At 44.7% G+C, this 23,013-nt stretch overlaps 1 protein-coding gene across 1 annotated transcript; it reads right to left on the reverse strand.

Moving 5' to 3' along the window:
* Positions 1-712: 712 nt before the first annotated feature.
* Positions 713-19,187, reverse strand: LOC137428253 (uncharacterized). Its single transcript, XM_078777409.1, has 4 exons — positions 19,019-19,187; positions 11,667-12,913; positions 11,289-11,512; positions 713-842 (listed from the first exon to the last, which is right to left on the reverse strand). Exons 1-4 carry the CDS (start codon positions 19,185-19,187, stop codon positions 713-715), a joined length of 1,770 nt encoding a protein of 589 aa, XP_078633535.1.
* Positions 19,188-23,013: the final 3,826 nt, after the last annotated feature.

Genomic DNA, 23,013 nt, shown 5'->3' on the forward strand with positions numbered 1-23,013 from the left:
CTTCATACCTGATGAACCCTTACCTTGCGGATTCTGGAAATTGCTAATTGAACCGTAATCGTGATTTAGGTCTTCAGACAGAGACCGGTAAGGTTTGGAGCTGCGGTTTTTATGTAGCTCGCAGGAAGGTTGGGTTGTGTTGCTGGGCAAATACGAATGTGTTATTTCCGTCCTTTGGATAGATGTCATTGACATCTGGAACTAGTGTTTCAAGACCAACCGGTTAAATTATGTCAGATAGCAGAGGTTAGTGGGTAAAATAATACAGACCAAACCTTGGTCGCTATGGCAACAATGGCTGGATATATAAGAGGCATTATAGGTCTTTGGGTCTCTGCCTGAAAACTTCTTACCTGATGAACCCTTACCTTGCAGATTCTGGAAATTGCGAATTGAACCGTCATCGTGATTTAGGTCTTCAGACAGAGACCGGAAGGTTTGGAGCTGCGGTTTTTACGTCGCTCGCAGGAATGTTGGGTTATGTTGCTGGGCGGGCGCGTTGGGGTGAGTTTGTGGGTCGGGAGGCTGCAGTTTAAGACATACATGAGATGCATATTAATCACGAGGTTCTTCCAGAATACATCACCTTACGAGCTCTGACAAACGTCTTTGTAGTAACTCTGTACAAACGGACAAGCCAAAGGACAGATAACCGATCTCTAAGCTAACAAGATGGAGACCACTTTGCCGAGGGTTAATTGACTCTCCCGATTTATGTCGCCGATGAAGATTCCATTCTGGGTTTGCACTCGCACGTCTTCGAAAGGTCTCGTAGGATGTAGTAAAGCCGAAACTGAATAGGCCTTTCTGTCATGCTCTGCTTGCCAGGACACCCGCCCGTGCTACAAGAGACATTATTCTAATGTTTTAAGTTACAGTCAGCATGAGGTCGTTTCATTTGCACCGTTTTCATCCTCTTTCATCCTCCGATGACAGAACCGTTTTTTGGACGGTCATCAACTTCAGAAAAGCACCCTTTGTCCTGTGGTGTTTCTGTCTTTTTCGTCTGGTAATGCTCATGCAAGACCCTTGGGGTTGCAAAGGGAGACGAGATGAGTTCTTTCCTCACACACCAACCCATCTCAGTCTTGACTACGTGGCCTGACAGGCTCTTACACTTCCAATAAGGTGTCACAATGCTTCCGATGTGATTCAATGTACTTGCTGCAGGAGATTCCAGTCCGGATTGGACATCCGACGGAATTTAGGATCGGAACAAAATTATGGTGCTCTTGTTTATTTGATGTCATAGATTCCTGAATATCATCCATGCGCTGAGGCTACTTGTAGCCTGGTGTTGGCTTAGCGGTTAGGGTGCGGCTTGTGATCTGAGGATCCTGGGTTCGAATCCCGGTCGATCGCTGAATTAACACCAGGGGGGTTGACTCAGCCTGTCATCCCTCTGACGTCGGCAAATTGAGCACCAGTTCACTGGTAATTCCCTGTGCGTCGCAAGAGGTGACCAACAGGGTTGGCGGCAGGAAGGGCATCCGGCCACAAAACATTGCTTCAATAAGGGGACCAAGGTGCCCGAAAAAGGCCAACCCCCGCTCTGCAGGGAAAAATGGCCTCTAAAGGTGGTTTTTGAGGCTACTTGTCCCACATCTTCGAGCACCTCCTCAAGAACGTCGAACAAATACGAAGGTGCCTTTCAAAAACAGCAAGCTGTTGTGTGCCAGTACCTTGGCCATATTCAAAATTATAAGGCCTTGACTTATATTGCTGGGAAGGCAATGGAAACCCATCCAACATATTGTTACGGTTTTTAGAACCTTCACTAGTAAATTTTAGTAAATGTTTCCCTTATAAATGATCCCCTGTAAATATCCCCAGCAATTGGCTTTGTTAAAGATCGCACCCTAGTTAGTCCATGTACAACACGTAGCGAACCATAGGACCTCTCTGTAGTTATTTCATTATTGTGTGTTTCAGTTAAGGATCTGTTCCCAATAGTTGAATCTGCGTTGCATTAATCAAATAAGATAGGCCCCATTACGTCCATTTTGCTCTCCCTCTCCAAATTGTGGTACTTCGTTTGCCAGCAGCGTTCGCCGCCGTTGCATTGGTCTGTTTTACTGGCACCACGCCGCCATAAGCCATGCGGTCAAGCCGAGGAAGAAGGGGGTGGAGCCACCAGAACAAGGTGTGGCACGTCGACTCGTCAGCAGAGGTGGAGTCAGCAAGCCCTTACCGACCAACCAGCGCCGAGGTGAGCCAACCGGTAGGCGTGTCATTGGAGCCGGCGGCTTGATTCCTAGACGGACAATAAAAGCGGGTGCGAGGGACTGCTTCAGCAGATGAGTGCGAGGGACTGCTTGAAGAGTGAGGGAGAAGACGTGATCCGGCAGATGAGTGAGGTACCCGACGAGGATACGGAGCATTGTAAGGAGGAGAGTGGGTCCGTTTGATGGCGACAATCCCGCGCTTTATTCGCATTGTCCGACCGTGCGATATACGAGACCAGAAGCTACCGCTGGCTGTTCACTTCCAGCCCGGAGCGTGGACCTAGAGCGGACCTCAATGCTGTGCCTCTGCCCGAACCTTCCAGCCCTGCTGTCCCACCTGGACCTTCTCCCTCTTCCAGTCATTCCTGCCTGCTATGCCCCTTTCGTGTGAGTCTGTGTGTTTGTCCTGGGGTATAATATAAGACTGTTTAAGGCTGCCCTGTGTCCTGCTTCTTCTTCTTCTTCACTGTATATTACTTTCGTTTCCTCCTCCTTTGGTTTTGGTGTACATAATTAATAAATGTCTGTTATTTCTTACCCCTTTTGGTTTCATTCTCCCCCGATCGCTTTAGTCCTTTCTTTCGATTGAGTACCTGTGGCACGATTTGGCCAACGCGCAGAATCGGGTTAGTCAATTGCTAACGGCTCGAATCGCGGATTGCTAAACTACTCGGCAAATACCATCTTGTCCGTGGTTCGAGCGGTACTTGTCTCCCTGCTTTGCGGAGGGATTGGTAAAGGTATTCGGGAGAACACCTTGACCAATAACCCCGACCAATTTCACCCTGCAAGGGAGCGTTATAAGTACCAGGACTAGAGACGGCCAGCTTAACAGGCCAAGGGGATTAACCCCCCCTTGCTAAGGGGAGTGCCGTCTCTGAGATCCGTAACAATATATTATCCTTTATTTATTTATTTTTGACCAGAATGCTTCACCAGGAGCACCTATTCCCTTTTTTAAAATATAAAGTCAAGGCTCGTGGAAGAGCTAGAAGACAGAACAGATCAGAGCAGAAAAAGGAACAGCCGAAACAGGGAGGACACATGATGCCCATGGCTGGCTTTGGAGACCAACTTAGAGGTGTGGTTGGCCTAAGAAAGATCATGGCCGATAGTGAGGAACAAAGGTTTAAGCGAGTGGACCTTCCTCAAGATGATTGTTAAAAAATATAGATGGAGTGGAGGATGGGGCTTGCCAGTTGGTCCTTTCGGAGAGAGATAGTGAGAGTGTGAGATTTGTCAGGATTTAAAGACATATTCCAAGTGTTTGATCGGCTTATGATTTTGTCAAGGGAAGGATATGACAACTGAAGACGAGATGGAATAAATCTGTGCATGAGAGAGAGCAGTTTATGTTGGAAGAATTCCCAGAATGAGTTTGTCAGAGGCAGTAGAGATGGGAGACCAGTCCAGATGATTGATGGCTGCTTGAAGACCATGCCAGTTGGCCTGAGTGAAATACCACACTTGTCGATGCTGAGGAGGCTCTCTGAGAATGGCCATAGAGATGTCCACTTTAACAAGCACATGATCAGAAGAACCGCTTGGAGAAGAAGAATAACAGCAGACATTTGCAGGGAAGTTTGTCATAACCAAGTCTAGAAGAGAAGATACTCCATTGACTGAGATCCGGGTCGGGAAATTGACAGATTGTGTCAGTCTCAGTGAGTCGCAGAAGTCCTTTGCTGAGGTCCCATGGCTGGTGAGAGAGGAACCCACAGGGGTGGGGGGAGTTTTGAAGGGGAGGGGTGAGGCGACAGTTTTGAAGAGGAAGGGTGAGGGGAGAATTTTGAAGGGGAGGGGTGAGAGGGAGATTTTGAAGGGGAGGGTGAGGGGGGAAATTTGAAGGGGGGGTGAGTGGGAGTTTAGGAGGGGAGGGGCGAGGGGTTGTTTAGGAGGGGAGGGGTGAGGGGGGAGAATTGAAAGGAAGGGATGAGGGGGGAGTTTATGAGGGGAGGGTGAGGGGGAGTTTAGGAGGGGAGGGGTGAGGGAGAGTTTAGAAGGTGGACGATTAATGAAAAACAAACATTTATTACAAACTGGGATTATTGTGATTTTCAAGTCAGAGATCCGTTTGAAAATGATAGAGGAGGGGTGGAATGATGGTGAGTTTAGAGAATGTAGAAAGGAAGAACTGTAAGAGATTGATTGATTTATTTTTTTGAAATGGAATAATTAGATGAGGAAATTGAAAAAAGCCTTTTAGGTCGGAAGAAAAACAGCGTGTTGTAATATACCACTGAATAAAACACTGCAGGGGAAAGTTTAAACATATTTAAACAGAACCGTGAAGAACAATCTGGGAAAAGTCCCTGAAGTGAGGGCGTGGATCTGAGAAAGAAGGAGAAAGGGTTGAATGAGTATGGTGGAAACTCGAGTTGGAAAGGTGAGTGTCAGCTGGAGAGGTAGAAGAAAAAGGAGATAAAGTAGGCAGGGCGAGACAACACGCACGGGGTCGTAATATTTTATATACATATATATTTTGTATTCAAAACGTTAGACAAAGGGTAAGATGTTCAGGGGAGGTAGGGGGAGAAAATAAAATCAAAGAAAAAAGCAATACAGTGAAGGAAAGAACTTAAGTTTACAAAATACCGACGGGGCGAGGGAAGCCTCGAGGGGCCAGGCCGCGCATGCGTTGTGAACACAAAATGACTAATTACACACAAGTTTGCACGAATTACAAACCAAGACCTAACTAGAAACACAGTAACACATACACAGTAAAATAACCAGTGGAAATTTGACAAAGACATGATTAGGAAAATACTTAACTTTGATGACATGGAGAGCTCGAAGGACGCTTCCTCGCCGGAGAAACCGGAAGCGGAAGTCAACACACAGCTGAGAAGAAGCGAGATAACATTTTTTTCCTGAATGTTGAGTTGATGAGGAGCATACACCAAACGCAGGGTTATCAAGGCACCACCGGCTTTTAGAGGAGGGGGACAAGTTTGAAATTTCAATATTGAGGTTGGGCAGGTGTTGATTTCTTGCTCTCCTGAGAATGGTCACACACTTGACTTTCTGGAATAATCTGAGATTGCCTCCAGTCGGATTTGCTTTCCAGAAAGAGAAGGCAAGTTGTTTTAAAACAACTGCCTTACCACACGATTCAGCGTATCAAAGATGGCCAAGATAACTGAAGACTAGATAGGGCTAGATGGGATGTAATACTTGGGTTATCTGCACATAATATCTGTGCATAAGAGAGAGAGGAGTTGTCTGTGGAGGAATATTGTCATGACGTCAACATTCGCAGGTGTAAACATAACTTTTCAGTTCCAGTTGGGGTTCCAGGTCCATTAAAGGTGTATAAGGAATCCTAGGTGGTTGGTTGTTCATGTTTGCAAATAATCAAGCTGTCTCAATGTGCCTACGCAGCACGACATAATCGACACAAAGTCTGGGTGAAGTGCAAGTCATTGTGTGCCGGTGCACAATTTAACAACATTCCTTTGGGATTAACGCCTTTTACACCAGCGAAATATCGCCTAATTCAAAATGGATGAAGCCCTCTGGAAGGCCTCAAACGGGGTTAGAATTTGAATGAGCTTACCCTTAATTATTACCCCCACTTTATCTATTTTATCATCACTATTAAATGCACCTCTCTCTTTGTAAGCAGAAAATGTACTTTGTTATATACTTCATTATATTTGCAATGAATGACACCTGAGCGCTGAGAATAAAGTGTTCGGGGATGTCCCTGTGTTCACCATCTGTACACAAGACACCATGCCATGTCCTTGTGCATTTTCCCTGATAACACTGGCGATGATAACACGGGCGGCAACTGCGGCCTCCATAATCTTAATCTTGTCTCCTTGTCCCATAACTAACCCTTCATCTGAACTTTAAGCGTCTATCAGCAGCCACAGGCTTGAACAGGCCTCCGACAAAGTTACAACGTCGCTAACAACAGATCAGACACTATACGTTATCGAGAAACGCTCCATTATTGTTACTAGCAGAGTACCCGCCCTACGGTCCATCTTGTTTTAAGCATGCAACACGTTATTCTGACGCATCCCTTTATTTGGGTGGTGTATAGGCAACGGACTGGTCCCTCAATCGCTCCCAAAAATAAAATAAAAAATAACCTGGGTTACGTACAAGGAGAAAAAACATACCTACTGCTTATAATTCAAAAGACCTCACTGAATTGGAAAATGTGGGGACAGGAATGCCGTGCATATTGTAAATGTACATATTGTATATGCGGGTCAACGTACATAAATGTACATACATAAACGTACATGTTAGTTTTTTTTTTGTTTTTTTTTTACTCCATGCCTTCTCCATTTTTTTTTACTTTTACTCCTTTTACATGTCAGTTTTTACTTTATTTTTTTTACCTCTCCCACCCCACCCGCCTTCCCATGCCTCCTCCCCCCAAGCCCTCTCCCTCCCACAGATCTCCCGATGTCCCTGCTCTCAAATGTTGTACAATATTTGTGTGCTTCCCCCTCTCTCCCCATCTTGTCTCCCGCTCCCTTTATTGATGTTTTGTGTCCGGTTTTTTTTTTTCGTGATTGATGTTATCTCTTACACGAACCTCGATCTTGTATACAAAATAATAAATAAATAAAAAGTGGGTGAGGGTGAGAAAAAGGTGAGGACTTGTAATACCCTCTCTCACCGAAAGGTGGTGCTACACGAAACACATCCACATAGAGAATTTGCGACCTCCCACCACAAGTCCCCAAATACGACCAGATAAAAACACTCCTGTACACTAATTGGGGTCATGCTGTTCCTATGTAGCAAGTCTGGATGTAATTGGCCAAGATCTGTAGGATGGGAGGCATGACAAACAAACACACAAACGTTTGGACTGTGCATTGTAGTAAGGATGAAGACCTTTGATGAGAAGGATGACGTCATCAGTGACAAAATAAAGCCCATTAAATGGTGACCCCTCGATGGGTGTTCTATACATCTAAATGAGACTCATTCAGCAACATTTTGGAGAATCTATATTATAGCCGGAGAAGCTGGTGTTGTGAATGAACATGTACGTATTATGTTGAAAAGCAAGATTTTGCTGGATCCTTTGAGAATTTCGAAGCGTTGACGCACCAAATTGCTCCATGGAGGCCGCCATCTTGCGGATGCGGAAGTATGCCTAAAAAATTACGACAAAGTTCAATAGGAGTTTTTTTTTTTGTTTTTTTTTGGGGGGGGATACAAGATCGAGGCTCGTGAAAGACCTAACATTAATCACACAAAAAGTCAAACCGACACACAAAACACAAAAAATAAGGGGAGCGGCAGACAAGATGGGGAGAGAGGGGGAAGGACACAAACACAACATTTGAGAGCAGGGACATCGGGAGAAATGTGGGAGGGGGAGGGCTTTGGGGGAGATGGGAGAGGTATAAAATATATGAACACTGCAAGGACTTCCAGGAAAGAAGTTGGAATTTCAAAAAAATGTGTATCTGGGGTGAATTAGCGGGGGTAGAAAAGATCAAGGTTTTGTATGGGGGAAGATAAGAGATGGTGGTGAACAGCTGTTTTAAAGACCTGGAGGGAGGAGTGGGATTGAAGGGAGTGGGGGAGTTTGTTCCAGAGGCGGGAGAAAAGGGGAATGAAAGAGTGAAGGTGAGCAGAGAGCCTAGATTTTGGCAGTTTAACCATAAGAGAGTTGCAGGCACATCTTGTGCGACCTGAAGGAATATTGGGGGGACAGAGCACAGAGAGAGCTGGGGGAGCAAGGCCGGAGAGGAGTCGGTAGAAGACAGAAAGACCACCAACCTGCCTGTGGTGAGTGAGTGAAAGGCCCTCGGAGTTAACTTCATCGCAGGAGATTCCAATGATTCTGAAAGCGTTGGTTTCAACAGCGTGAAGCCGAGCGAGGTGTGAGGCAGGAGCACCAGCCCAGAGGGGGTGGGGGGGGAACAGTATTCCATTGAGCTGCGGATGAAAGCCTTGTATGAGGTGAGGAGCTCAGGTGTGCCAAGGAAGGACTTCGCACGACGGAGGATGCCCAGTCGGCGACTGGCTTTGGAGGCCAGCTTGGAAATGTGGTTTTCCCAAGAAAGATCATGGCAGATAGTGAGACCCAAAAGCTTGAGCGACAGAACTTCTTGTAGAAGATTGTTGAGAAAGTAGATGGGAGGGTTTTCCAGTCTGTCCTTTTGGAGAGACATTGTAAGAGTGTGAGATTTGTCAGAATTGAAAGACATGTTCCACTTGTTTGACCAGTCTGTGATTTTTTTCCAGGTCTGCAGAGAGTGAGGAGGCTGCAGACTGCCGATCTGAGGGATGAGGAATGGAGCGGCAGAGAGTGGAGTCATCAGCAAAGAGATAGAGAGGATTTTCCAGAAAGTCGGAGAGATCATTGATGAAGACCAGAAATAGCACAGGGCCCAGAACACTACCTTGGGGAACTCCAGCCAGAACAGGAAGGGGAGATGAGAGAAATCCATTCAGGGCCACACGTTGCCTTCGACCAGAGAGGAAGTCCGCAAGCCATGAGTGGAGATTTCCATGGATACCATCGGAGGAGAGTTTGGTGAGCAGAGCTGGGTGCCAGACCGTATAGAAGGCACGTGATATGTCAAGTGAGACAGCTCTGATTTCCTGTTTGGCATTGAGGACCTCCATCCATTGTTGAGACAGCAGAAGCAACATGTCCTGAGTAGAATGACCTGGTCTGAATCCAAATTGATGATCAGAGATCAAGCCATTGGAGAAGAGGAAGGATTTGATATCCGAAGCAATGATGGATTCCATGACTTTGCTGATTAATTGGAAGCAGGCTGATTGACCTGTAGTTGCAAGGACCTGTTTTTGCACCTTTTTATGTGAAGCGGTAATGTTTGCTGATTTCCAAGATGCTGGCAGATGACCTTGAGCAAAAGAGAGGGTGAAAAGAACAGAGAGAGGATGAGATAGAGTGGCAGAGCAGGATTTTAGGACCCGTGGGCTGATGCCGTCTGGTCCAGTTGCAGAATCAGAGTCGAGGTTTGACAAAAACTTCTCCACCTTGTCAGGAGAGAAGGACACAGAGTCCAGGAGCAGTTGGGTTCGACTGGGAAAGGTGGGAACAGAGAGAGATGGGTTTGGGACACAAGATTTTGAGGCAAACACAGAGTTGAGGCATTCGGCTTTGTCACGTGCGGTGTCAACTGTGTAGCCATTTGAGGTAAGGGAGGGGATGGAGGGAGATCAAACACCAGAAACGGATTTGACCAGACGCCACCAGGATTTGGAGGAAGGAGACAGGTTTGAGAGTTCAATCTGGAGTGTGGAGAGATAATGCTTCCTGGCACTCCTGAGGGTAGACACACACTTGTTCCGAGCTTGGTGGAAGGAACTGAGATTGCCTTCAGTTGGATTTGCCTTCCAAGAGGCAAAGGCAAGTTGTTTCAGGGCAACTGCCTCACCACAAGATTCAGTGTACCATGGACGGGAGGAAGGGTAAGACAACTGAAGACGAGATGGGATAAATCTGTGCATGAGAGAGAGAGCAGTTTGCTTTGGAAGAATTCCCAGGAAGAATTTATGTCAGAGGCAGTAGAGATGGGAGACCAGACAAGATGATTGAATGCTGCTTGCAGACCGTGCCAGTCAGCCTGAGTGAAATGCCAGACTCGTCGGCGCTGAGGAGGCTCTCTGAGAATGGCCAGAGAGATGTTCAATTTAACAAGCACATTATCAGAAGAACCGATTGGAGCAGAAGAAGAGCAGCACACATTTGCAGGGAAGTTAGTCATAACCAAGTCCAGAAGAGAAGATACTCCATTGACTGAGATCTGGGTCGGGATATTGACAGATTGTGTCAGTCCCAATGAGTCGCAGAAGTCCTTTGCTGAGGTGCCATGGCTGGTGAGAGAGGAACCCACACCCAGCCAGCTGGCATTATGACAGTTGAAGTCGCCACATATGAGGAAGAGAGAGTTTGGATGAGTTGATAGAAGTTGGTCCATGTTGTCCGACAGCGAAATGTTAATGGAGTCGTCACTGTTTGGGGGACGGTTCAGAACACATATTAGTAAGGGCATTTTATGAGATATTTCACAAATCTGTTAACTAAATTGTTACCAAAAAATTTCTTCACCAATATGTTTGTAAAGGTGTGTAATAACATGTGTTAAAATGTTGAAGTTCAACTCCCGTGGGAAACCCAGAAAAAAAGCTGTTGAATTCGGGTACCGAAAAATTATTTTCGAGAATTTTTTTTTTTTTTTTATCGGCCCTTAAGTAACTTATGAGGGGTCAAATAAGGGTTTTTCATGATTCTGAGTTGATTGTTAATATTTATATTTTCACTTTTACATTTACACACAAAGTAGCTTTTATTTCACATACATATATAATACTCAAGAGTTATTTCTCATTCACAATGTCAGAAGTTTCAACAGTCATTGTCTATGTCTTCTTCAGACTCAACAACATCATGACTGCAGTTTCTGCATGTAATGCCATTACAGACTCCACAGGCCGAGATGCACGTGACCCCATTCTTCTTGCAGCTGCATCGCCGGTTGCTGCAATCTCCATGACAATTACAGCTCGTGAACTGCAATAGCTCCTCAGGAGCCGTGGGGTCCAGTGTTGGAACTGGCTCATACCCATGCACACCTATTGTCCATCCATAGTCACTGGGGTTCAGAGACATGCTCTGTAGAAGGATCCAGTCCCGGGTCTGCAGGTAGGCACGGAGTGAATGTTGTGCAGCTGCACCCTCTGTTGGAGGTAGAGTCTCTGGTTTGATCACTCCTGCCGCTGCCTTCCTTGAGAACATGTTGTACCGAATTTCACCCAATGTAGTATCTCGTCCATGGTAAATGTACTTGAAAATCGCAGTACCAGCCTGAATCACTGTTTCCTTGGTGGCTTCTGTGTCAAGGAAGATGTCAATGTACTCAGCCGCGTCCCCTTCGCAAAACCTAAAAAAAAGCACCAGGTCTATGTCAAGTAAAGTATAATGTAAAACAGAAATAAAATTATTATTATTTTTAACATTTATACTCTGATGACAATGATTATAATTATTATTATTATTAGTATTAGTATTATTTGCCGACATAATAGTAGTATTATCATTATTACCTGGCAAATAGAGTTGTTTTCCCATGACCAGCGATTGCAGAACCCGTATCACACCCCGTGAAGGCGTGACAGAAGAGCAGGTAGCTCTTCTGTGTTTCGGAGAGAGATTCTTTGATCTTTCGGACGTCATAAGAGCCGTTTGATGTGGTTAAGAAGAGTGGATGGTGGCTGTCTGAGCTATGGTGCACCAGCATTACCAGCACGCCTGCATCTTCTGCCCGCACCTGAAAATATAACAACATGTACAAAGCATAATGAACCGTTCAAGAACAGATTTAACTTTTCAACAGTGTGAATTCTCTTATTTTTAAATTACCCCATCTCCCCCCAGGGCTCCATCCAATAGTTATACTAACTGAAGACACAAATGGTACTGACCTCAACAGAGCCATCTGAAGCAGCAGCCAATGCCTCTCTCACAATTGAAGTGTCAGCATCATTGTCACACTGCTCCACAGTGATGTGATGTTTTCGGAAGGTTGAAGAGAGAAGGTGGATGAGCTCACTCTTGTTATGAGTGTTGTCCAGAAACTTTGCTCTTGGGGTCCAGTTGGACATATCCGGTCGAATCTGGAGATTACAGCAGGAATTCTTGGTACGCCGGATGTGGTCGTGATCTTTTGGTGATCTGCTGTAGCCATCAAAGACCACAATGATCTTCTGGGAGCAGCGGCCCAGATACTGCACGTAGCTCAGGTAACTGTTGGCGATCTCCTGCCAGGTCTGACGTTGTTCCCACTTCACCATGTAGACAAGCCATCCGCCATCAATTACGAGGGTGCAGCAGGGTTGGTTAGTCAAGTCAAGTGGATCAGTTAACGCCTTCAGGCTTGTATTTGAAAAGTCTGCCTTGTTTGCCTTGTTCATCTTCTGATCTTTGTTGCTGAACAGGGACAATGGGAAGGGAGTCAGCTCATACTGTAAGCTTGTCTCAACTGTCATATCCCGCTGGGCGAAAATGATCAGTCGGTTGAACAACTTTAGTGAGTCAAGGTGAATCTTTTTCTCGTTGACCAAGGGAAATTTTCTTAGTGATGACAGGGCTTTTATCTTTGACTTGACATCCATGGTCGACGTCACTGACTGTCCATCCAGCTTGATCTGCATCTCCATCCCAACTTCAGCTGCTCTCTCAACATTGACTGCGTCATCTCCAGTGCTTGTGAATCCTGTTGAGAAAGACACGAGCAACTCCTTGTCTCTATCGTTGTCGAATGGCTTGATCTCCTCAAACCATTTTAGGACAAGTTCAACTGCCTCTGCATCTCGCTTCATCTGTGTCTTGGCAAGGTCTCTGTGGACTGGAACATGTTTACTGACGTCCTCCTCCATCCGCCGGTTGACATCAGACAGGTGACTGAGGGTGAGCACCCAGCATTTGTGGCCAGAAAAACTGTTTCTCATTCTTCCTCTGCTCAGTCCACCTTGTGACTTGGCTGCCTGCATTAATGTCTGCTCAATGCAAATGTCACACCATGTGCCGGACCACTCATGACTTGAGTAACGGACAACGTGGTTCCCGTGGGCAGTGAGACGTTCTAAGGTGTCTTTGTAAGCAGGCAAAGTTTCTAGTTCCTTCATGAGTTGACAGTACAGCCGTGCACCCTTGGCATACTGATGATGGCCTGCAGCAGCAAAGATGTGAAGCATCTTGGTAACAATGCAGGACAGATGCCCATTGTGGTCTGCAAGTCGCTCGGTTCTGATAAAGACCTTGATCACATCTACCATGTGGTGGTACTCCACCCAGAGTGCAGGTGTTCTTCCTCCTTTTGCGAGTCGTTTGAAGGTTTCTTCAAACCTTTGCTCAAACACTGGCACTACTGGGTCTGAGTGTCTGGCTCCCATCTTCCCATCAGCCACCTTCTCCATGACGGTCTTCATGTCACCACGCTCCTCCTCAGTGAAGGCAAGTTTCATGATGTGTTGATAGATGGCTGCATCGATGAGGAGGTGAACACGGATTGCCTTGTCAAAACATCCTCCATCCATGATGTGGTTGGCTGTCGTTCTTCCAGGATAGATCAACTGGATCACATCTAGTAGTCCAGAATCTTCCATGATGTTACCCATTGATCCAAGATAAGACTTCAGCAGGTGAAAACCACCCAACCTTGGAATGACGGGTAGATTTGCCTGCTTTATTATATTCACAGCCTTCAGCCAAATCGGAAGATCAAAGGTCACTATAGCGACCCCAGCGCGCCGTATGCACTCTTTCAGAGTGGTGAAGATGGTGTTGAGGTCATTAGGGTCTCCTTCAATAACTGGGAGGAACTCGATCTGTGTGCTCTGCTTTGCATCATTAGCATGGATTCTCTTCATCCAGCCATTCCAGTTGGAGTGTGGGAACTCAGGATCGTTGGCTTTGATCACCCACCCCGCTGCCCAGAGTGTGTCACCTGGAGTGAGGAGTGGCTGATCATGAGCCAGGGAGGAGGAAAGCTCAGCGAGGGGGAGAAACATGATCGCGTTCGTTCCTATCTGTTTCCTGTTCGTAAATGGAATAATCTTTACTTCAGTTCCTCTCAGGATCTTAGCTTTGTCGAGTGCCTTCAACTTCACCCGGGGGAAAGCTGCTGTTGTCTGTGGATCTGGCAAAGGTGGTGCCGGAGAGGTGACTTCGATCCAACCCATTGAGTGAAAGGGAGTGTTTCCGTGAATAGAGACAATGTTTAAATCTATATTGTCTCCAACAAACTGAGTGACTGCATTGTTTGTTTCCCCAACCTCCATAAAGACCACCTGATCATTACTTGACAATTCACTTTCACTGGCTGGCACTTTGGCTGTCATCACTGATTGATCCTCAAGCGCAGCATCAACCACAACCTCATCATTGATCTGTTCATCGGTTTCCTCCACAATGGTGTCAAGAGTGCCAGAAGTATCTGGAACATCATCTCCACTCCTACTATTAAGGAAGCAGTATTTGTAGTTTTGTGTCTCCGTGTAAGACTCAGTGTATCCCAGCCGGTGGAACTTGTTGAGCATCCATTTTGACCCAAATCTATGATCAAGTTGTATGGCAAGCCCTATTTGGTGTGGCAATGCTCCAGACCGAGGTCGACAGGCCTTAATAAAATTCTGCCCCCAAACGGCAACTCTTTCGTCTGTCTTGACAATCGGTCTCAAGAACATCTGAAGGCTTGCAGGAACAAGTGTCAGCTGACTATCGATGTCAGTCATACTGTGTGTGGTGGGGTATGACTTTGGACCTAAATCAATCAAGGCAATATCATTGGATATGAACTTGAGTGCCGTCTTTATGATCTGAGTCTTCTCATCTCCATGGTCAAGATTAGCATGATGCGCTCGCAGAATATTGTCGGTGCCATCTTTGAGACAGAGTACATCTGCCCTTCTTTCCTGTGTTGTGAAATACAAGGTGTCTTCGTATTTCTCTAGAAGTTTTATCTTTAGCCAATGCTTTGAATAAGAAAGGCTCTTCTCTGGTGACTGATCAAACTCCTGCAGCTTTTCATGGACTTGGTCCATGTTCATTACCCCATGCTCTAATTCTGAGTCTAACCATTCGCAGAATTCAATAAAAACTGCCTCTCGCTCCTCATCAATACTCCTCTGTCCTCTCTTCCTTTTTCCTTCCTCATCAGTCTTGGACAAACTGTCACCTCTCGCAAACATAAGTTTGCATCGCAAATGGTACAGTGTTTCTTCTGCTACCAAGTCGTTGATCCCTTCCAGGCGTCCAGTGACTTCAGTGCCCCAGTCATCCCCGCGACTCCGTGCTGTCTTCAGCAAGCTTGCCTTCAGTGTATCTGCAGTCAAATTATCTGGCACTCTGTATTTCTTTCTAGCTTGTGCTGGATTATTTTTGTAGAGCTGGGCTGGTTGGTTGCAAAGAATGCATACATCCTTATACAGGAGGTCAACTGACTGTGATCTTCTAGAACTGCAGCCAGTTGATGAACTGAACTCACAAGTAGTGCGTCTTCTCTTCAACTTTGATGACTCTTTCTCTGCCTTTGATGCTTGAGCTGACTTCTTGGTGGTTGCAACAAAGTTGTTGTACAGATCATTTTTACACTTCTGGTGGTACCTCAGTTTTCCTTCCTTTTGAGCCTCCTTCATACGTTCCACAACAGTAACATTTTCGACAGTTTCTGCTTGTTTCAATAAAGTTGAGTATCCCTTTGGAGTTGCCTGTATGAGCCTTTCAGCTGGTGTATCCGAGCGTGCACAGATGAAGCAAGCACAGGTGGAGTAACGTCTTCATCCATATTGCTAGACTCCATGTCCTGCAAAGTAGAAAATGAGATATATTTAGAAATTATTTTTCCACAAAGGAGTGTCTGTGGTGAAATATAAATGTTAACAATCAACTCAGAATCATGAAAAACCCTTATTTGACCCCTCATAAGTTACTTAAGGGCCGATTTAAAAAAATAAAAATTCTCGAAAATAATTTTTCGGTACCCGAATTCAACAGCTTTTTTTCTGGGTTTCCCACGGGAGTTGACCTTCAACATTTTAACACATGTTATTACACACCTTTACAAACATATTGGTGAAGAAATTTTTTGGTAACAATTTAGTTAACAGATATTCATATGTTTCCCTTACTATATGAACAAAAGGTGGGAGCGGAGAGGAAGCCGTAGCCAGAGGTCCTCCTGGGGGTGGGGTGGAGAGATGGCAGTGCAAGGAGAGTGTGGAAGAGAGTTTTTGATCAATTTAGTCACCCCACCACCAGGACGAGGCTCAGGTCTATCATACCGGAGGAGGGAATAACCAGGAAGAGATATTAAGGAATCAGAGACATCTTGAAGGAGGAAAGTTTCTGTTAAGCAGATCAAGTCTGGATTGTCAGAAGCAACCTGAATGGAGAGATCAATCAGGTTTGAGCGAAGGCCCCGGATGTTTGAGGTCCATACCGTTAATGAGGAGAGAGGGGGAGCATCGGGTGCAGGACAGGGGAGTGGAGGGGTAGGGTCAGATGAAGGATGAGAAGGGGAGGTAGGAAGAGCAGTTGATAGTGTGGCAGAGATTGCAGAAGAGTTACAAGAAAGGGAAGGATGAGGAGGACGAAAGGTTTGATGGTGATGGGATGAGGCACCGTGAGGGGTTGTTTGAGGGGGGCAGAGGAAGGTCGAAGGTTGGGGGAGGTGGAGGTATGAGATAGAAGGGAGACGAAGTGGGGAGGAGGCAGCTTTGAGAGGGAGGTGGGAGGAGGGAGAATTTGTGAGGGATGGTTGGGGGGTAGATTTGAAGGGGAGGGGCAAGGGGGGAGTTTAGGACGGAAGGGGCAAGGGGGTAGATTTGAAAGGGATTGGTGATGGGGAGGATTTGGAGGGGAGGGGCAAGGGGGGAGATTTGAAAGGGATGGGTGATGGGGAAGATTTGGAGGGGAGAGGTGATGGGGAAGATTTGGAGGGGAGGGGTGAGATTGGATTTTGGAAAGTGTACGATTAATGGTAAACGAACATTTATTGCAAAATTAGTTTCTTGTGACCTTCAAGTCAAAAATACGTTTGAGGACGCTGGAGGGGGGGGGGGGGGGGTGGAGAGCAGGAGAGTTTAGGGAATGTATGAAAGAGGCATTGTAAGAGATGGAATTTTTTTTTGGAATGAATAGATTTGGTGAGAAAGTCGAAAGCAACCTTTTAAAGAATAAGAAGAAAAAGGTGTTATAATGCACGATAGAATACAGTTCTTCACGGGAAAGTTTAAACATTTTAAAGTTTAAAAGTGAAAACTATCTGGGGAAATGTGGGTGAAGCATGTGGTTGAAGAACGAACGAACAAATAAGAACAATGAATAAACGAATAAGAACAACGAATAAGAACAGAGAAGGAAATGTTTTTTTGTTTTTTTTTGTTTTTGAGTTGCGATTTTAAACAAGGACGTATGGGGTGAAAAGACTGGGAAAAACAGAGAAACGAAAGTAGTTGGAGCACAATAGACGGACCGCTGAGAGAAAAACAAAGCCTCAAGGTCGGACACTGTACTCGGCCTCAAAAGACACGACACGAATTAACCGACGATATTTTATACAGGTATGAAGGATTAACACCGAGAATCTTCCTAGGGACACACTATACGTACACACACCATAAAATAATTAGTTTTGACGAAAATACAAATGGAAACAATTACTTAACTTCGATAGAGTGGAGAGCGTGTACAGCTTCGAAAAAACGAAAACCTCGCCGGCAAGACCGGAAGCGGATTACAGTTTCACACGTCTTTGTTTGATTCACAATCTTATGCACCTCTAATTTGTAATTAAAATACTTTAAGACCAACCTCGTTCCCCGGGCCCGCACGGGCCCTGGTTATCTTCAACGAAAATCTTCACCAAACACCGAAACCGGAACCGGAACCGGAACAGAAGATTCTAGGTTTGAAAAAATATTTCAAAAAAGCTTATTACCGTGTTTCGGGGGCTGAAAACGGCGTCAAATATTCTAAAATTGACGAAGAATTATTTTTTTTAGAAATCTCGCGGCCGTAGAGATAGTTTTTCATGGCCAGAAATATCCGAAGTTGAGACGGAATTCACCGAATCTTCTCTTTTACCAAGTCTTACCAGGTACGTTACCTACTACACCTACCTACTACCAACTACCTAACCTACTGATGCCATAGTGATGGGTAAAATAGTGGCAAGAGGCTTTGGCCTCGCCGGCTCATTGCGGCTTTGCAGTAGGGTCATATTATCACAGGAGTGTCTGTCTGTCTGTCTGTCTGTATGTCAGTCCATCTGTCTGTCTGTCCGTCCGTCCATCTGTCTCTCCGTCCCCAACTACTCCCTCAGTTTTGGGTCTAGCTCCACCAAACCTCCTGTGGAACGTTTTGGGGTCCCAGTGGATGTTATAAGGTGGGTAGGAGGTTTCATAATTTCCTCAATTAAATTATGATTTTGAAATTAACTCAAGATGCTCCTGCCCCGAATCCGGAAGTGGACAGATGACGATAATGAGCTTGTTTGATAATATCTCAATACAATCGTGATTTAACACAGTATTTTGTGATAGTATCAATTTATGATTGGAATGATTCTGTTTGGAATTGAGTGAATACAATTATCATTTTGAATTTCCAACGTACGGAACTCCTCCACGTCCGGATGTAACGTCAGCACGGATTTAAATATTTGTTTATGATTGTCACGAATGTTGGTAAAAGTTTATTTTTTATATTAATGTTATTTAGTTTGTGATTGGAGTTATGCTGTTTGGAATGAAAATAGAGATATTGAGTTCAAGTGAATGACGAATGACGTGGAGGTTTTTACTTTGTAAGTCTGACATTCGCAGATCGCCATATGCAGATTCGCCATTGACTGGGTATAGAACCATTCAGACTGGGTACGTTTTTTGTGGAAGTCCTTCAGGAACCCGCTGTCCATGCTTGATGTTCGACTACTGATGGTACAGGAATGTGGAATTTATTGGTTCATGGTTTCTCATTCGCTGTTTTTTACCTAAGTCTTTCACGAACCTGCTGTCCATGTCTGACGTGCGACTGAGGTGCCACAGGAATGTGGAATTTATTGGTTCCATAGTTTAGCATTCACCGTTTCCGCATTGTTTGTTTGCTTTCAGCTCCCCACCCGTGCTTAGCACTGGTACCTCGCTAGTGTCGAAATACAGTATTTCGTTTCACTGCTCAAGGACAATTATGGGCACGGATGACGTCATGCGAGAACAGGTACGGTGCAACATTGATCACTGGCTTATTAGTTAACGAGGAACCATTGATTCACCTGGATATTCCACCGTGATGCATTCCGAAACCCCAGGTATCTTGATGTGATCTCGCAACGAAGACAAAATGCTTTGTGTAGTCCCTGATGTACACCTTTCTACAGGTACAGCTCCATCGACCGTGCTATACATTATTCCAGTGTAACTTTCTCTGAGGTCCATCGTCATGAGGACATTTACCTTTGTCATAACTTGGCCTCTCCTTTAATCAATGTGGATCATTTGTGACTCCATGTAAAGCCGTTCCTCCTCCCTGCAATATTTCCCAGGCTCCATCATGTGCTCCATCATGTGGTTATCCTTGGGAATCGATACACGAGGTGCACGTCGAAAAGAAAAAGGCATCTCCCGCCAAAAAGCTGAGACCCTGGGGGCCAGCTGTTTAAGTGCTGCGCGCACACTTGGAGCCATTTTCTGTCTCCCGGCAATTCCATTTTGCTGACAATTTAAACAGATGAAATGGACAAACAATGGGTCGTTTGACGAGCGTGTGCGGTTTTACAACCACGAAGGAGGCATTACGTGGTATTGGCAGCACGATACCGTGTAAAATCACCTGTGCTTACCTGCACCAGGTGTGTAAGCACCTGGTGCTTGCCTGCACCAGGTGCCTTGCATTTTGACGCATTATGGCAACTGTGTGAGTCTAACATATCCCTGAGAATGGTTCGCTCAATGTTGGAGCTTACTGTGTAAGGAACATAATGGCGGGAAGATAGCAAAGGGTAAGGGGCTGGCAGGATGGCCTAGACTCTAGACTAGAGGTACCCTCGTGAAAAAAATTGGAAAAAAAGAGAAAATAGGCAATAAATACACACGGAAATATGTTTTTCCTATTTCTCTGCATATGAAAATATATATTTTAAATAGCGGGTTTTGGAATAAAACAAAAATAGTAAATAAATAGCAACAAATTTGGTGTAAAAAAAACAGACCACAAGAATAACTGGATGCAAGTTGCATCATTTTCTGGAAGCCATGGCTGTGCTGCTGATGCAGTGCCTATGTTAATAGTAGGGCTGGTACTCATTTTGCTGACCTTGGAAGGATGACAGGTTGAATCAACCCACCTGGTGTTATGTAAAACAGCACAATAGGGGCTTGAACTCATGACCCTAAGATCTCACTCAAGCCAGCCACACTTAACTGTGAAGCCAATACCAGGATTATGAAAATAGTTAAAAATAGCAACTAATTTGTTGTAAAATGCAGGAAAATAGTGAAAAAGGCAACTAATTTAGTGTAAAAAAAAACAGTCCAGAAAATAGTGAAAAAGGCAACTAATTTAGTGTAAAAAAACAGTCCGGGAAAATAGTGAAAAAGGCAACTAATTTGGTGTAAAAAAAAACAGTCCAGAAAATAGTGAAAAAGGCAACTAATTTAGTGTAAAAAAAACAGTCCAGGAAAATAGTGAAAAAGGCAACTAATTTGGTGTAAAAAAAAACAGTCCAGAAAATAGTGAAAAAGACAACTAATTTAGTGTAAAAAAACAGTCCACGAAAATAGTGAAAAAATAGCAACTAATTTGGTGTAAAAAACAATCCAGGAAAATAATAAAACAATAACAAATAATTTGGTGTAAAAAAAGTCCACGAAAATAGTGAAAAAATAGCAACTAATTAGGTGTTAAAAAAAAACAAAGTCCACAAGAATAGGGAAAAATAGCAACTAGTTTGGTGTAAAAAAAACAAAGTCCAGGAAAATAGTGAAACAACAACAAATAATTTGATGTAAAAAAATATAGTCCAGGAAAATCGTGAAAAAATAGCAACAAAGTTTTACTTTGGTGTAAAATACAAAGTCCAGGAAAATAATGAAACAATAACACAGAATTTGGTGTAAAAACAAAGTCCAGGAAAATAGTGAAACAATAACACTGCTACCATCAAAGTCAGCAAAATAGTAATAACTAGAACAATGCGACTGTGTTGCCAATATGCCTCCGCATAGTCCCACAACGGGTAGATGCCATCACTCTGCATATGTATGGGTAGGGCATCACGTTTGTGAAGTTTTGTGTTGATCAGATAAGGTTCGTTTTTCTATCCAAGATGGCTGCCAAACCACGTGACCTATGACATCATCATTTTCAAACTATATGCAACAGTGCTGTTAGATGTTACTTGTAAAATTTGGCATCGATAGGGTGAGCGGTTTCAGAGATATAATTATTTAATATTTTAATTCAATCCAAAATGGCTGCCAAACCATGTGATCGATGATGTGCTGAATTTAATATTTCAATACAAATGGGTTTTATTTTATTTATTTATTTATTTTGCATACATAATCGAGGCTCGTGAAAGCTAACAAACACACAAACAAATCAAATAGACAAACAAACAAAGTATATAAAAAGGGGAGCGGTAGACAAGATGGGGAGAGAAGGGGAAGCACATAAACACAACATTTCAGAGCAGGGACATCGGGAATGTGTGGGAGGGAGGGGGCTTGGGCGGAGGTGGCGTGGGAAGAGGGGGGGGGTGAGGTGGGAGAAGTATAAACACAAGGACACCAAGGACTTCCAGGAAAGAAGTTGGTATTTCAAAAAAGTGGATTTGGGGTGAAATTAGCGGGGGTAGAAAATATCAAGGTTTTGGATCAGAAAAGAAAAGAAAGATAAGAAAAATATAAAAGATAAAGAAAGATAAAAAGAGAGATAAAGAAAAGATCAAGGATCAAGATCAAGGTTTAAACAAACAAAGCTGTTTTAAAGACCTGGAGGGAGGAGTGGGATTGAAGAGAGTGAGGGAGTTTGTTCCAGAGGTGGGAGAAAAGAGGAATGAAGGAGTGAAGGTGAGCAGAGGGTCTTGATTTTGGCAGTTTAACCATAAGAGGGTTGCAGGCAGATCTTGTGCGACCTGGAGGAATATTTGTGGGACAGAGCCCAGAGAGAGCTCGAGGAGCAATGCTGGAGAGGAGTCGGTAGAAGACAGAAAGACCACCAACCTGCCTGCGGTGAGTAAGTGAAAGGCCCTCGGAGGAAGCTTCATCACGGGAGATTCCAATGATTCTGAACGCTTTGGTTTCAACAGCGTGAAGACGAACTAGGTGTGAGGCAGGAGCACCAGCCCAGAGGGAAGAGCAGTATTCCATTGAGCTGCGGATGAAAGCCTTGTATGTGGTGAGGAGCTCAGGTGTGCCAAGGAAGGATTTTGCACAACGGAGGATGCCCAGTCGGTGACTGGCTTTGGAGGCCAGATTTGAAATGTGGTTTTCCCAGGAAAGATCATGGCAGATAGTGAGACCCAAAAGCTTGAGTGACAGAACTTCTTGGAGAGGATTATTCAGAAAGTGGATGGGAGGGTTGTCCAGTCGGTCTTTTCGGAGAGACATCATAAGAGTGTGAGATTTGTGAGGATTGAAAGACATGTTCCACTTGTTTGCCCAGTCAGTGATTTTGTCCAGGTCTGCAGAGAGTGAGGAGGCTGCAGACTGCCGATCTGAGGGATGAGGGATGGAGCGGCAGAGAGTGGAGTCATCAGCCAAGAGATAAAGAGGATTTTCAAGAGAGTCGGAGAGATCATTGATGAAGACCAGAAAAAGCACATGGCCTAGAACACTGCCTTGGGGAACTCCAGCCAGAACCGGAAGATGAGATGAGAGAAACCCATTCAGGGCCACACGTTGACTACGACTAGAGAGGAAGTCCGCCAGCCATGCGTGGAGATTTCCATGGATACCAAAGGAGGAGAGTTTCGTGAGCAGAGCGGGGTGCCAGACCATATCGAAGGCACATGATATGTCGAGGGAGACAGCTCTAATTTCCTGTTTGGCATTGAGGACCTCCATCCATTGTTGAGACAGCAGAAGCAGCATGTCCAGAGTAGAGTGACCTGGTCTGAAACCAAATTGATGATCAGAGATCAAGCCATTGGAGAAGAGGAAAGATTTCATATCCGAAGCAATGATGGATTCCATGACTTTACTGATAATTGTGAGAAGGCTGATTGGTCTGTAGTTGCTAGGATCTGTTTTTGCACCTTTTTTGTGT

This window comes from Myxine glutinosa, chromosome 5, assembly GCF_964187855.1.
Source record: "Myxine glutinosa chromosome 5, kmMyxGlut1.1, whole genome shotgun sequence".
Taxonomy (NCBI): domain Eukaryota; kingdom Metazoa; phylum Chordata; class Myxini; order Myxiniformes; family Myxinidae; genus Myxine; species Myxine glutinosa.